At 34.1% G+C, this 17467-nt stretch overlaps 1 protein-coding gene across 5 annotated transcripts in view; it reads right to left on the reverse strand.

Annotated features, from left to right (window-relative positions):
* The window catches only part of ABHD18 (abhydrolase domain containing 18), a 51807-nt gene that overhangs the window by 20377 nt on the left and 13963 nt on the right, over positions 1-17467 (reverse strand). For all 5 annotated transcript variants that reach the window (XR_006735402.1, XR_006735403.1, XM_045552305.1 and 2 more), the window contains exons 4-10: positions 15786-15886; positions 9250-9328; positions 9063-9147; positions 7515-7542; positions 3315-3453; positions 1289-1378; positions 627-728 (exon numbers count right to left, since the gene is read on the reverse strand). Coding sequence is in view for 3 of the 5 variants with exons in the window: in XM_045552305.1 (XP_045408261.1) it covers positions 627-728; positions 1289-1378; positions 3315-3453; positions 7515-7542; positions 9063-9147; positions 9250-9328; positions 15786-15886 (624 nt within the window). In the remaining 2 variants the exon portion in view is untranslated. The remainder of the gene's footprint in view (positions 1-626; positions 729-1288; positions 1379-3314; positions 3454-7514; positions 7543-9062; positions 9148-9249; positions 9329-15785; positions 15887-17467) is intronic.

Raw genomic sequence — 17467 nt, forward strand, 5'->3', positions numbered from 1 at the left:
CAGGATAAGGATTCATAGTGGGGAGAGGAAAGCCTTCTGATTAGGACATATGGAAGGGGTTTTGGGGTTGGGGGGTCAAGTTCTATTTTTGACCTAGGAGTAGTTACCAGTGTGTTTGCTTTTTTTTTTTGCAACAGAGTCTTGCTTTGTCACCACTAGAGTACAGTGGTTTCAGCTTAGCTCACTGAAACCTCAAACTCCTGGGCTCAAGTGATTCTCTCACTTCAGCCTCCTAAGTTGCTGGGACTACAGGCATGCACCACCACACCCAGCTAATTTTTTTTTTCTATTTTTAGTAGAGACGGGGTCTTGCTCTTGCTCAGGGTGCTCTCGAACTCCTGACCTCAAGCTATCCTCCTGCCTTGGCCTTCCAAGGGTGCTAGGATTATGGGTATGAGCCACCATGCCCAGCCAATGTTTGCCCTTTAATAAATGTATTAATAGTAAACCATATATTTGCTTTGCATTATTTTCATATCCATGTTTTATTTTAAAATGAGTTTTTAAAAGTAAAAAATGATGTGTACAACTACATTTTTGAAAATTTGCTATTCTCTTTAAAAATCTGAACTTAAAAATACAATCAACTTTTTACCCCAATGTTATGTGGAAATTAAAATACTTACTCCACAGTATTCAAGCATGTGAATAATTTCTTCTTCATAAACTGTCTGGGTATAATATTGCTTTTCCAGCTCCCTCCAATTAATTGATTTACTCAATACACCCTGAAATAATAAACTAAATTAAGATCAAATCACACCATAAAGTATTTTACGCAATATGTATATCATCATTGCTGTGTACAAAAGAGTTAACATAGCAGGCTTGAGATTGCCTGTCCTTAGAAAGGCCTGCTTTTAGGGTCGGCCCTTCACTGGAGTCTGGGAACCTGATCAGAAAACAGTTCTTTACACTGATATAAACCCTGGGTTCCTAGGCTTAGGGGAGCTTCACTGATGAACAGCACTTTGCACTTACTGTCACAACCTACTGCTGGAGGAATTAAACATGAACTGTGACACTCCATTAGGAGAGGACTCTTGGAAACTTGATCCTGGTTTCCTCTGGACTTTGCCTTGTGTGCTTCGTCTTTTTATTATTTATGTTGTATCCTTTTGCTATAGTTAAGTCTTAGTCATGAGTATAACTATATGCTAAGTCCTGTAATTCCTTCTAATGAATCACCAAACCTGCAGGTGGTTTTTGGGGACCCTCCCAAAAATTACCTTCAATTAATATATATAAATAAATATAGCTATCTAAATATTAATTGCAATTAAATTACCGTAGTGAAGACCCCAGATGCAGTGGACCAAGAGAGACATGGAATTAATGGCATGGGCTTAGGCCAGTTGGATACTGCTAAGGAAGCCATCTGTAATATGATAATACAGTTTAGACAGCTTATGTTTAAAGTTTCCATTAATTAAAATAAAAAATATTTAATATTAAGAAGTACTTTGTGTAGTATTAACAGTTGGTCAAATAAGACAAACACAAAGTTTGTAAACATTTGTGAAAATGTCTAGCAACCTCGTTAAACTTCTAAAATCATAAATTCAACTATGACATACAATTTCCCGCTTGGAAAGCAATAAAGTATAGTAGAAAATTTTAAGTAACCTCAAGACCCTTCACTAAGAGCTACTTTCTACTGTGTAAATATAGAGCAAACATGCTGAGATGCAGAGGCTGAGCAGCAAGCTAAGCACACTCATGACTTAAGTGACTTGTTTATAAACATCAAAATCACAACTATAAAACCTCTGAGGCTGAGTATGCCAAGAATTTGGTGAACTATAAAGCAGATTATATAACAGATATTAAAATAATGTAATATTTGTGTTTAGAGAAGGGAAAAGTTACTTTTGGCTGGAGGAATCAGAGAAGGAAGGCTTCATGAAATGGCTAAGTCTTTTAAGAGGAATGAAAGAGGAGGGTCTTTTCTTCCATATGAAGAAACCAGTATGATCAAAGGTAAGATGGTGAGAAAGCACAGGGTCTGGTAGGGAAACAGCCAATATATTTCACTTTGGCTGATTAATAGGCTCATGTAGCCAGTGGGGTAAGGGAGATAGGGTAGGGCTAGAAATATTGATCATGATCAGATTAGAGATCCCTTTGTTCTGTAGATAATGGGGAATTAGTGAAGAGGTCTGAGCAAAAGAGTAGCATTGTCAAAGAAGTGATTCAAAGAAACTAACACGATAGCAGTTTACAGAATTGATTAGAGTAGGTGAAATCTGAAGTAGGAAGACCAGTTAATAGGCAGTAATCCAGGTGAAGGTTATCAGAACCTGGCCTAAGTCATAACAATGGAAATATTAATACAACTAGGTAGGAAGATAAATCCTTTTCTACCCTCAGTTTTGCTGTCTGGTAGTTGTTTTGAATTTGAGTAAGTTTTTGAACTTAATTTTATAATTCAAATGACCTATAGAAAACTCCACATATTTTTTTTTTAAATGTACTGAGTGACTAATACATGCCAGGTGATGATCCATAGCATATGTCCTGGCCTTCCATGTACCAACTGCTTCATGCAGAAAACAGACTGAGACTGCTAAACAAGTCATTACAGTTCAGTGAAAAGTACTAATGAGAGTGGAAGTAGTCTGATGGAGCTTCTCATAGGAAGTAAGCTCTACATGGTTCTAAGCTAGAACCGGAAGGGTAAGCTGTTATTCAGCTAGATGAAAGGGAATAAGGAGCACTAGAGGGACGCTAGTAGGTGGCACAGATAGAGCCCAATGTAAAAGCAAGCTTTTGGCAGGTTTTGAGCGGGAGAGAGCACAGATCAAATTTAGAAAAATCACTCTAGTTATGGTGTGGAGGAAAAACGGTCAAGAAAAACTTTAATGAGAGAAAAGGCTAGAGACACAGAAACCAATTAGGAATCTGTTTTAGTAAACTCTAGAAGGCAGACAAAAGTAAAATAGGTTGGAGATAGAGATAGAGATAAATGATAAGTATTTTCCAATTCAGTTATCTCGACCAACTTAACAGCAAAATTGGGCATTTATACTTGAGACTTGAAAAGTTAAATTTTATAATCAACTTTTGATACAATTTAAATCAAATACATGAGATGTTAACTGTGGAGTAGTACAATCAATGTCTACATAAATCACACAAAAAAACTAACACCATTACTTCATAACTGGAATAACAGTTTAGAATCTGTTTCTGCTTCCAACTTTTACTGAAACTAAAAACAATTCTATACCAAAGTGAATTTTTAAAATAACCAGATTCCCTAGATCTTATAAACACAATCATCATTAAATATAAGTAGAAAAGAAAAGGCTTACGTGTCCTCCCATGGATATTCCAGTCATTCCTAGAGGTCCATAACCCTCCCTCTCTAGCCAGTGCAAGAGAGCTGCAGATTCTAAAACAAGAGCTCCTCCCATCACAAAAAGGTCAGACACGTTTTTTAAGCTGGACCTTCTAGCCTCATAAAACAAAATAGAAAATTATTTTATGTATTTACATTTTAACATATGCAAATGGGCAGCCAGACTTTGTTTCTCTTTTAAAGGACCAGACAGCTGAGTAAAACAATGGAATAAATTGAGGAATGATAGTACTGCTAACATTGTTCTACATATTAATCACCTAAAATGTAAAAAAAAAAAAATATCTGCTCTATAGCATATAATCTTTACTGAAATTATCAGAACAGAATTTAAAGCATAACTTTTTTTTTGAGACAGAGTCTCTCTGTTGCCCTGAATAGAGTTCTGTGGCATCAGCCTAGCTTACAGCAACCTGAAACTCCTGGGCTCAAGCAATCCTCCTGCCTCAGCCTCCCAAGTAGTCGGGACTACAGGCACACACCAAGACGCCCAGCTAATTTTTATATTTTTAGTAGGTGGGGTCTTGCTCTTGCTCAGGCTGGTTTCAAACTCCTTAGCTCAAGCAATCCTCCCTCTTTAGTCTCCCAGGGTACTAGGATTACAGGCATGAGCCACTGTGCCCAGCCTACAGCATAACTTTTAAAAAAAAGCAATGGAAAAGAATTAATCCAATTCTAGGCTCATGTATTATTGAAATCTTAAATATGTTGCTTATTTTCACAAAATACACAATTTATGAATATATAATAAAATATTGGAAAAATAAGTTTTTATAAATATACATGCAACTGAAATTTTCTGTTTTTAGAAACTGAATTTAACTGGAATTTCCTGTTTTTAGAAACTGATTTTACATGTAAGTATATTTCCTTATAAGAAGTACTTACATACATCTTTTAGATCCCAGAACCATCCTTATATAGTGATTAAAAATATTTTAGTGTTAAAGTGACCAAATTAGAATCTGTTTTTCAAAATTTAACTTGTATTAAGACATACATAACTGGCTACTGCATGAAACCTTGTCAAATGTACAAAAATTCATTTTACCAATGATTTATTGTATGCCTATGTATAATAATTGTGTGCAAAGAACCAGGTGCCATTAAGTAGTGCCGAGTGTGAAAAATAGAACCCTGGCCCCCAAAGGGCTTATGTATACTATCCCACCAAGACCCCTCAAAGCTCTAAGTCCAGAAGGGCAGGGTTTCTCTTTATGGAAACTATGCTGTCCTTCATCCAAACACATCATAGTCATACTTCATCCGAAAAGAGCCCATTTATCCTTATCTTGGTTTATATACTCAAGCCAACTTTCCATTTATGACTACATAATTTCCCTAATTATTTATTTTAGCCTGGTATGAAAGTCCTGAATTTTCACGTTCACCCAGTTTGCTCTTTTATATAGAAGTTCTTGGAAAGTGACTATTTATAATGATGGATCCAGTCTCAAATTGTTTCACCACTTTTGATGAAAATAGGCTTAAGATGGCTTTTTAAAAAAAGAGTAAGAGCAGTAACTTTGTGATTGATCGACTCATTTTAGAGATAGGCTTTTGCTCTGTTGCCCAGGCTGGAGTCCAGTGGTGGTGCAACTGTAGCTCAGTATAACCTCGAACTCTTGGGTTCCAGCAATTCTCCTGCCTCAGCCTCTCAAGTAGCTGGAAATGTACCACCACAACTGTCTAATTTAAAAAAAAAAATTATTTTTTAGAGAGGAGGGTCTTGCTATGTTGCCAAGGATGGTCTTGAACTCCTGGTCTCAAGTGATCCTCCTGTCTCAGCCTCCCAAAGTGCTAGGATTACAGACATGAGCTACCATGCCCAGCCAACTTTGTGACTTAAATTGAAAGCCATTTCTTACTTATGATGAATTATTTGAGAAAAGTCAAACAATTGGGCCATTATTATATTTCTTGGGTGCATACTATGTGATAGGATATTTTATAAACATCATAATTCTCACAATTATGCATGGAAGAAATCATATAGTATTCCCATTTCATAAATGACATAACTGATACATAGAAAGGCCAAGGTCATACAATTAATAAACGGCAAGTTATAATTCCAACCTATGTCTGTATGACTTCAGAGTCAGAGTCTTTTTATACCATTAAACCTAGGCTGCCTCTCACTATACCTCAATAAACTCCTTTTGGTTTTTAACCAACCTCTGGATAGGGTAAAAATGACAGACCTAGTTCTGAATTTAGGTTTTGCCTCCAGAGTGAAAATTCTCAAACTATTTAGCTTGGACTTTAATTGTTTACAAAGTTTCATAAAGTTCATTGTAAATTATCACAGTTCATTCTAAACTATCCTTTATAGTATACAGGTTTACCTCCACCCCACCCCACCTTCATCTGTACTTCTTTCGTACCATAACAAGACTGGATAGAACATAAGACTTCCAAATCTACATCTCTACCACTTTCCAACTCCCCAGCTGACTTCTCTACTTCTCCACTTACAAGTATAACAGAGATCACAAATTTAACATCTCCAAGTCAAAACTTTTGATTTCCCACTTACAACATCCAATCATAAACATGTCTTATTATTTTACTTCTGCCAAAATGAGCCTTTAAAAACACAAATCGGGTCACTCATCCGTTTAAAATTCTCTAGATACTTCCTATTTGCACTTTCAATAAAATTCAAAGCATGATGGCATCATAATCTCGCCCTTGTTTACCTCTCTGATCTCATCTTGTACTACTCTCCCCTCCTTGTGCTTACATTGGGCTTTTCATTTACTATTGCTTCTCTGTGGCTGATTTTCCTCCAGGTCTTCACTTGAGTGGCTGTTTCTCACCATATCATGTTCTCATGTATAATACTGCTCTTACACTACACTCTCTATAATTCTTTATCCCATTGCCCTGCTTTATTTCCCTCATGGCATTGATAAATATCTGAAATCATCTTATTTATTTTTATCTATCTCTCATACTAGAATATGAGCTTTATAAGAAGACATTGTTTTATTGTTGCTGTATTTCCACTATCTAGGGTCAAATATTTATTGAATGAACCAAAGGAAACACAGTATAGATTATGGAAATGCAAAACATTGCTTTCACAGTTCATCATTTTAAAAGACTGAGAAGAAAAAGTTTATGTCCAGCCAGGTATAGTGGCTCATGCCTATAATCCCAGCTATTTGGGAGGCTGAGGTGGCAGGATCACTTGAGCCACCTGAGTCCAGGAGTCCAAAACCAGCCTGGGCAACACAGCAAAATCCTATCTCTAAAGAAAAAAAGAATACATTTCTTAATTCTCCAGGCATGGTGGTGCACACTTATAGTCCCAGCTACTCAGGAGGCCGAGGCAGGAGGATTGTCTGAGCTGAGGAGTGCAAGGCTGCAGTGAGGCATGATTGTACTCCAGCCTAGGCAGAGCAACACCATCTCTTAAAAAAAAAAAAGAGAAAGTTTATCTTCAGATTTTCTATACTATGCATTGTAAGAATAAAAAGCATAGTGTATAACTACACAAAGCAAATGTACTTTAAAAAGGGAAAAGTTTTATTATTTCTTCAGTGACAGTTTCACAAATAAAACATATCTTAAGTCAGCCTATTAAAATTTCTTATTATATCTCCTTATCAAATATCAAAATGCAAAAATCTTAAAAATAAATATTAGAGTCAACATTTATACTAGTTTTATAATAGAATTCCCCCTCAAATACTTGAATATTAAACTTAGAAATGGTTAACTGGGCCGGGTGCAGTGGCTCACGCCTGTAATCCTAGCCCTCTGGGAGGCCGAGGCGGGTGGATTGCTTGAGCTCAGGAGTTCGAGACCAGCCTGAGCAAGAGCGAGACCCCGTCTCTACTAAAAATAGAAAGAAATTATCTGGCCAACTAAAATATATATATAGAAAAAATTAGCCGGGCATGGTGGCGCATGCCTGTAGTCCCAGCTACTCGGGAGGCTGAGGCAGTAGGATCATTTAAGCCCAGGAGTTTGAGGTTGCTGTGAGCTAGGCTGATGCCATGGCACTCACTCTAGCCCGGGCAACAAAGCGAGACTCTGTCTCAAAAAAAAAAAAAAGAAATGGTTAACTGAAGGCTACCAAAAATTTTAACAATACTGAATATCTGGTACAAAGACTGCAAAAATGAAGGTGATATATACTTACACTTGATCTTTGGGTTTTCTGCAGCCATTTAAGAATGTGGGTCAAAGAGAAAGTTTTAAAATAATTAAATAATTTTTGTCTGAGAACACATTAATTTAAGAAAAATATTTACATTTTAACACAATTTAATACTGAAATAACTTCTTTCTAGTTATTTCAGGTAGGCTGTTTAGAAGTTCTCAAATTTTTCAACCTAATTTTTCTTTTAGAAATAGCCTTATTGAAATACATACCATATAATTCACTCAGTAAAATGTACAAATTAATGTTTTCAGTATGTTCACAGAGTTATGCAATCTTCAACTTAAATTTAAAATGAAATTTATTGATTTGGTTGTTTTCATTTATATAATGATATTTATTATAAAAAATACAAAAAAGCATATTGAAGAAAAACTTCTTTATCTATAGACAACCATATTAACATTTTGGTATATTTCTTTCCAGTAGTTTTCCTTATGCACTTTTTGTTTTGGATTTCCTGTTTTTAGGTTTTTTGCATACCTGTGACATACCACAGAGTTTTATATCCTTTTAATACTTTTCCCATATTATGTTACTTTTTAATAACAACTAACAGTTAAAACTTACTGAATGCTTATTATTTCCCAGCACTGTTCTGGACAGTATCAAGTATTTAATACTCTCAATAACCTAACAGTTTATTCCCATTTACTAATGAGAAAATTGAGGTACTAAAAGGTTAAGTAACAGGTCCAAGATCACAAAGGTAGTAAGTGGTAGAGAAATAACACAATGAAATGCATAAAATTCCAATATTATGAACCACATTTACTCAACCACTTCTCTATTGTAGACATTTAGCTATTTCTAATACTTTACCGTTATAAATAAAACTATATTTTTTTTCTATAATTTTCTTTTTTCTTAGTATTTTAGCCTTAGAATAAATTTCCTAGAATCAAAATCACTGTCAAGGGATGTGAGATGTTTCAAGGCTACTGATACCTATGGTAAAAATGTTTTCCCGAAGTGTTGAACTGATTTTCACAGTCATTAGTGATAAGAATGACCATTTAACAGTAGCCTCACCAGTACTATGGGTTTTTTTTCAATCTTTGGGAATTATTGCTTTAACTTAACATTTCTTTTATTACCAGCAACGTCGAACACTTCTTTATATCTGTATTTTAGTTTCATTTCTTCTTCTGTGAATAGTTTGATGTCATCTTGAAAATTAAGTTAAGAACTGTTCTAAACCTCAGCTGATACTGTAAATGCATTTAAAACATAAGTGTTTCCTTAATAGCAAACATTTGACTTATTAATATTAAAATCTACCATTAAGTGTCACAAGAAACAGAAGTACAATTTATGTTTATAGTACAATCGAAGTATAATCCTTATGTTAGTTTTTAAAAGGCATGAAATAATCTTTCATTCTTTTTCATGCTTGCTTCTTAAGTATTTTCTGAATTGATTACTACATTTAATTGGTTTAGGTAAATTGGTCACTATCTATTATTCCTTTTGATGACTATATAAATAAATAAGAGAAAAGATTTCTTAGGTATCCCAAAAGGATATAATAAGGGTTTTCTAACAATAAAGAAGCCATTCGGGCTTCTTTAATCATAGGACGGGCCATTAGTGTTCGTCGCCTCCAGTAATGCTAAGGAAAGAAAAGACGACATGCTTAAAGAATAACCACATCTGTTAAGGAGAATATGTTAACAAACTATATAAAGCTTAAGGCATTACAGTGAAGTCTTACATGATCTCCTGTTCCAGCAAGATGAATGCAGACAGGTCTATATTTGCTGTTCCATTCTTTAGGCACAATAAATTGGAACCTATTTTTAAAAAACACATCAGTAAAATTCTCATTAAAAGGCTTTCAATATAAACTTTCAATCCTTAAAAATTTTATAATTAAAATATTTAGGAGAAAAGATCATTCAGGATTTTGACATTCACATTTTAAGTGACTAAACTAATATTGTCTAAAAGCTACGAAGATATTCTAAATTTGCTTTCTGTTAGGACATTAAAATATTGAATACAACATAAACACAAATTTAATGTGATTATTCTTTTGGGATTTTTGTTTGTTTGTTTGTTTGTTTAAAGACAGGGTCTTGCTCTGTTGTCTAGGGTGGAGTGCGGTGGTATGAACATAGCTCACTATAACTATGAACTCCTGGTCTCAAGCAATCCTCCCACCTCAGCCTCCCAAAGTGATAGACTCACAGGCGTGAGCCACCTCACCCAGCCCAGATTTACCATTTTAACCATTTTTAAGTGTGTAATTCAGTGGCATTATTTTTTTCCCCCGAGTAGCATTATTAAGTACAATTACTTTTGTTGTGCAACCATCACTACCATTCATCTTCAGATGTTTTCATCTTCCCAAACTCAATTTACTTCTCTTTAAAATTTGCATAGCATTTGACATTTTAGAATTACTGTCATAGTAAAATATTATACTCTGTCAATGTTTGACCTGAGGTGGCTATGTTCTCAGGCAACATAAAATCTCAATTCTGAGCTTACTTTACTTGGACAAAAGGGCAATATCACTAGTTACTTATTGTCAATAGATTGTTAAATAGAACATAGATTAAAACATTTAGGATGGTTCAATGATTATTTCTGTTTTGTGCTCATAGGAATTCTTAATTTTCAGTCTCATAATCAGAACTACCAATGTTAACTAACACCACTCCTTCATTTTGCATTCTCAGCACAGTCCTGCTTCCTGATATTTTAAAGATGTGGGGGAAATGAAAACATTTAAGATTTTTTTTGCCAGGCACAGTGGCTCATGCCTGTCATCCCAGTATTTTGGGAGGCTGAGATGGAAGGATTGCTTGAGGGTAGGAGTTCGAGACCAGTCTGAGCAAAAGAGCAAGACCCCATCTCTACAAAAAATAGACCAAAATTAGCCGGGCATGGTGGCACATGCCTGTAGTCCAAGCTACTCAGGAGGCTGAGGCAGGAGGATCACTTGAACCCAGGAGTTCAAGGCTGCAGTGAGCTATGATGCGGCCACTGCACTCCAGTCTGGGTGACAGAGCGAGACCCCGTCTCAAAAAAAAAAATAAAAAAAAAGGAAAAGAAAATTTTCAGTAGAAACCTGGATATCTCATGCTATTATTTTTACTTTCCTCTTGTCCCATGGCAATGCATGTAAGTTACTTCATTATGAAATGTCCTTCTTTATCAATTCTGATAATACTTTGTCAAGCCTTATGATTAATGCTAGCATGGTCTATCTTTTTCTAACCTTCAATTTTTAATCTATCTAAAAAATATATTTCTTGTATACAGTATATGTTGGAGTCTTGTGTTAGTCCAGACTATCTTTTAATTGGAGTGTTTAGTTCATTTACATTTCATGTAATTATTGACATGACTGGATTTAAGTCATGTTGCCATTTTCTTTCTATTTGTCCTGTTCTTTGTTCCTTTTTAAATTCTTTCCTACCTTCTTTTGGATTAATTGGTTTTTTTTCCCTTCTATTTTATCTCTTATTAGCTATACTTCTCTGTCTCTTTTTCTCTCTGGTAGTTACTTGCTCTAGGGTTTACAATGTGCATATTAACAGAATCTGTATATTTGCATTATTATAATGACGATATATTATTTTATGATTTTAAAACAATTAAAATGAATGCTTTAAATAATGTGCTGTCACTGTTTTGTTTTGAAATAGAGTAAAAAATCCTGTTTTTTTCCCCATATCAGTAACTCAGTTTCACCTATGAGCCTCTTTCATTTTAAGCCATGATGGGAACTAAGCCACCAGAACTCTACTTTCAAATGCAGATGTTATATTCATGTTTTTTAAATATATACATTTAAATGAGACTGCATATAACAAGAAACTTCTTCAACTTTCAGTAATAAAGAAATCAATGAACAACTGTGCTAACTGTTCCCAAAATTGCTTTGCTTTGAATCTAGAATCTAAAAGCCCAATATTTCATCCCAATAATCATTTAAAAGATTTCAAAAGTTACTAAGTATGCAAAGTACCATAGTGGCAAACTGAGTTAAAGACAAACTTCAGAATGAGTCATTTCATATAACTTAGAATATAACGTTTATAGGTTATTGGAATAAAAATTTTTTTTTCTTTTTTTTTTGAGACAGAGTCTCATTCTGTCGCCCCAGGTAGAGTACTGTGGTGTCAGTCTAGCTCACAGCAACCTCAAACTCCTGGGCTCAAGTGATCCTTCTGCCTCAGCCTCCTTGAGTAGCTGGGATTACAGGCGCGCACCACCACACCTGGCTAATTTTTCTACTTTTAGTAGAGACAGGGTCTCACTTTTGCTCAGGTTGATCTTGAACTCTTGAGCTCGAGCAATCCTCATGCCTTGGCCTCCCAGAGTGCTAGAATTACAGGCGTGAGCCACTTTGCCAGGCCCACACGTATTTCTATAAATGGAGTAAAATTTCATGAAAACCATGAGCATTTTATTTGAAAGTATACATTGAGTACCGCATCCCTACACTTTTGAGAAACCTAAAGCCAATTATGTAAAAAATATTTTTGACCTGACACTGAAAAAAATGAAATCATTATGGAAGACATAAATAAACTATCCCTGTAAGAATATTAATATTTCACCAGAAGATAAATATTAAATTTTCTTTAGCTTTTATTAGAATTCAATCTTTGGTAAATTTTAATACTAAGTTATGTCATGTTAGCGTAAAATTATTGAAAGTTGGTCAAATTAATGCTATGTTTTGAAATATTATAGTTCAATTATGTTAAGTGAAATAAGCCAAGCACAGAAAGAAAAATCTCACATGTTCTCACTCATATTTTGGAGCTAGACATTAAAAACAATTGATCTCATGGAGACAGAGAATAGAATGACAACTACTAGAGGCTGGGAAGGGTACCGGGGAGAAGGGGATAAAGTAAGGATGGTTAATGGGTGCAAAAATATGGTTAGATAGAATGAACAGTATTTGATAGTACAACAAAGTTTTAGGTTATTAAGTTATGGAGGGTGATTTCCTTAAGTACTGACAGTTGATATGTCTGACATTTCACTTTGATACTTGCTTTTTTTTTTATTGTGAAAGTACATTCTCATTCTTCCAAATGCATGTTTTGACTTGTTATTAAGCTTTCAAATTTTTTTTTTAGAGTATTTTTTCTGAAACTATGGGTAAGTCAGAAATTTGTGTTTTTTAATATGAGTTCCTTCATGGAACCAATTCAGTGCAGACAGCTCACAATATCAAAGAAGTGTTTGGGAAGGATATGGCTAATGAATGCACAGTATGTCAATGTTTTGAGAAGTTCTGTTTTAGTGATTTTAATTTTGAAAATGAATCATGTAGGTGACCTGAGAACAAGGTGGAAAATGATGAGCTGAAAGCTGTAGGGGAAGTGAATCCATCTCAACCTGTAAGTGAATTAGCAGCAAGGTTTGACATTATTATTCCAGCAACATTGGACCGTTTGAAACAAATCAGCAAGGTAAAGAAGTTGGATAGATGGGTACTGCATGAATTAAACAAGCATCAGAAAAGAAATCATCTTGAAACTTGCCTTTCTTTGCTGTCATAACATAAAGGCAAACCATTTCTACACTGTATTATGTGTGATAAAATATTGACTCTTTTTGGCAATTGCAAGCATTGGGCACAATGGATGGACAAAGGTGAAGAGCCAAAGCACAGTCCAAAACCGAATATTCATCAAAAAAAGCTAATGGTGTCTGTTTGGTGGTCCAGCGCTGGTATTATACACTACAGCTTCACGAAACCTGGTCAGTCGATTACAGTGGATGTCTGCTACAACCAATGAGATGAAATGATGAGGATGCTTGCGATTAAGCAGCCAAGATTGGTCAACAGAGATAGGCCAATCTTCTTGCAAGACCACATGTTGCAAAAAATAACACGGCTAAAACTACAGATGCTGGACTTGGAAACTCTCTGTCATCCACCATATTTACCAGACCCTGCACCAACTGACTACCACTTCTTCCAGGCTTTGGATCACTTCTTGTGAGGAAAAATATTCAATTCTCAACAAGCTGTGGAAATGACTTTTAAGATTTCATCATCACTTGCTTTCCAGGCTTCTTTGCTGCTGGCATAAGCAAGCTACCATTAAGATGGCAAAACTATGTTTATAGTTTAGGCACACACTTTGATTAATTGTATTGCTTCTTGTTTGAGATATAATAAACTACACTTTTGATTTGAAACTGAACATTTCTTATTTAATGACCTAATGACTATAATCAACAATGAGTTAGGATATACTTTAAAATAACTAAGAGTGGAATTGGAATGTTCCTAATACAAAGAAATGATAAATGCCTGAGGTAATGGATACCCCAATTACCCTGATTTGATTAATTCACATTGTATGCAGGTATCAAAACATCACATGTACCCTGTAAAGATACGCAAGTATTACGTACCCATAATTTAAAAAGTATATGTTTTTTTCAGAATATTACAGGGGTACAAATTTTTTGGTTACATGGATTGCTTTTGTACTGCTTGTTAAATAAAAAAATTAAAAAGGTATATATTATAGTTCATTTGGAATTTTGACATAAGTACATTTACAATATGGGCTTCCACAGGATACATGACAATTTACAACTTCACATTACGTAGGGAAATCCAGAGTCTGTGGTCTATCTACCCTGTCACTACAGACAGATATTAAGCAGTCTTAAAACACTAAGGAAAAAGAATACTTGAGTTCCCTTATGTCATTTGTCTAGTATATTTTTTCTACCTCTATAAAAACAGAAACTGTGAAAAAGAGACAGAATCATGAGCAATCAACCAAATGACAATAGGACAAATAGGTTTCTCCTTGTGAATTAATCTAAACTTAGCATAGCATTATTAACACTCTTCCTACTTATATAACAATATGATCAAAAGTTTAAAATCTGTGCAAATTTTTTTCTGTTTTGTTATTTTTCCTTGTATCCTATGGTCTTGTCTGACATGCAAATCTAATAAACCCAGAAATTCTACGTTTAGCAACTTTTGGCAAGAGAATAATCAGAGAAGTAGGCAAAGAGAAGTATACAAGGATGTTCATTGTGATGTTGTTTAGAATAGTGAAAAACAATGCAATTTAAATGTCCGCCATAAGGAATAGTAAATTATGGTAGAGCCACGGTATGGAATATAAGCAACATTAACACGATAATGGACTGCATATTCACTGATTATTTAGGTCACAAGAAAGAGAGAATAAGCACAGTTTTATATGTACACATAGGAAAAAGACTAGAAGAATATACAGAAAATAGCAGTTATCCTTCCTTGCAATACTTTTTTCTTTCTTATTTGTACATTCTAATATTTTAATGCAATGAGATAAACTGCTGTCCAAAAATTATAGGGGGTAAAGGAAGAAAAAAATGGATGTCAAGATACATCACTTGGGAGTTTATAGTATTTCATCAAAATAAATTATGCAGTAATAAAATATACTAATTGATTTAAAATTACAAACAATTTTAAAAACCCATTAACAAGATCGGGCTAAAATTAACCCCTGTACTATCTGTGATGAACATGTCAACAAAGCAAAATAATGGTATAAAGAAGATCCAAAAAAGCCAAGTTTCAACTATTGTATAGTTATCTACCTAAGAACTTCAGGTATTTTAGACTATCCATTTACATTCACAAACTGATATGCTAATTACAAATCATCCTGAGGAGATTTACTTAGCAAAACTATGTAGGTCTGTCTAGTCTGAGTTACTACATGTTCTTTAGTTTCTTCAATTAAAAATATCTTTTTCTTCCTATTACAAAAGCAGCACACATACATTTTAAAAATTTAACACTGAAATTTTAGAAGCCAAAATCTCTTCACTCAGAAATATACATGACTGGCACTTTCATATATATCCTTTGGAAACTTTTCTGTGTGACTATGTGTGCATGCTTATGTGTTTAGAGAAACTGAACTAAATCATTTGTATTAGTTTCTTAAACTTTCACATATTGTGACCATATTTCCATGTCAATAACAGTATCCACAGTATGGATAATGAATTAATCCCTTATTGTTGAACATTTAGGCATTACCCATTTTTTGCAACAATATGTAGTGCTTCAGTGAACATCCTTGTACATATACTACTTTTGTCCTTAGAAGAATTAAAATATCTTCTAATTCATCCTTTTCAGTAATTTAGACCTGCCTTGTTACTCCTGAGTAATCTGAAGTAACATGGTGTTGAACATGATGAACATAAATGACTTAATAGTTTAACTTTCTGGACAAAAATTCTTACCTTGCAGTAACAGATTCAATTGGCATGATATCAGGCACATAATGGGCCATGGGGGAAACAAAGTGTCCATCTAGGATCTTACAGTCTGACTGCTCTTCAATCTAAAAGAAAATCAAAACTAAGATGTATGCAAGTAGACTACGATATCTTGGTCTATCATGGATGTTTTCTAATAAAAAGTTCTATTCAATTAAAAACTTTCTTTCAGTGACTACTAATGTATCCTTTTTGTGCCCCACCCACTTCACCCCCACCAGTGCTCCTTAAAAACACGGTTCCAAGGCCGGGCGCCGTGGCTCATGCCTGTAATCCTAGCACTCTGGGAGGCCAAGGCAGGAGGACAGCTTGAGCTCAGGAGTTTGAGAGCAGCTGAGCAACAGCAATACCCTGTCTTTATTAAAAAAAAAAAAAAAAGTAAAGAAAAAAACACAGTTCCTACCCACACTCATTTCTTTTGACATCCTTTACCACAATTTAGTTGGGAAAATAAACTATAAATATATCTCATTCATACATTGATTGACATGCAACAACTCAAAATACTAGTTAAGAGAATTCAATAACATTCAACAATATAAAAATAACCATAAGAACGATTTACTATAACCAAATAAGAATTGACATCAAATATGTTACAGTGGTTCAATATCAGGCAATCTATTGATGTAATGAGTCACATCAACATAGTAAATAAAAAATGTGATTTCTACATTTATATAACAAAAAACAACATTTGCTAACATTTAACACTATACTTATTTTCCCTTCAAATAATTATTTCTTAAAAAAATCTGTTTCAGGCCAATAGTCAAAATTAAAGTAATAGTAAATTACCAAATATGTTCATTAAAATCAGAAACAGAAAACCATTATCTGTGGCTGCTGTATACATCCAGCTTTAAAAAAAAAAACACAAATTCTAGCCAGTTGTGCAAATGTCATTTATTAAATAATCCACAGTTTTTTGCAACTGACTTAAAATACTACTTTATCATATACTAAATTTCCATAAACTTCTGCAAGTAATTTTCAATCCTTTATTAGGTCTTATTAGCCTATCTTTTATTTCTGTGCCAATATCACACTGTGGTGATAACTGCAGCTTTGTAATACTCAATGATATATGACTAAACTAGTCTTTCCTTATCACTCTTCCTTTTCAGAGTATTCCTCATCTGATTGTCCTCTCATATATCTTCCTCAAATAATTTGAGGATGCTTTTATGGATCTAAGTTCTAAATTGAATATGTTAATTGGAATTTTATTGCATTTTAAGAAATGCTTAAGGAGCATTAATAATGCTTCAGATTATTAAATTTTTAATCCAAAAGTCTTTCCATTTTAGTCTTTTTTATGCCTATTAGTATAGGTTTAAAGTTTTCTTATATATTTTAGAAGAATAAGTTATTTGATAAAGGAGCAGCACAAACTAATAAGTTATTATTTAATAAAGGAGGAAGAACAAACTAATGTGGAAGAGAATAATAATTCAACAAATAGTGTTTGGATAGCTGGCAATTTGGTGAGAAAAAAGAATTTTAGACCTATACATCATAATATATATATTAGAGATTTTAAAATTAAGAAAGCTACAACTCAACAATAAAAAGATGAATAACTCAATTTAAAAATAAGCAAATGATATGAAAAGACATTTCTCCAGAGAAGACATACAAATGGC

The sequence above is a fragment of the Lemur catta genome, chromosome 5 (assembly GCF_020740605.2).
Source record: "Lemur catta isolate mLemCat1 chromosome 5, mLemCat1.pri, whole genome shotgun sequence".
Taxonomy (NCBI): Eukaryota; Metazoa; Chordata; class Mammalia; order Primates; family Lemuridae; genus Lemur; species Lemur catta.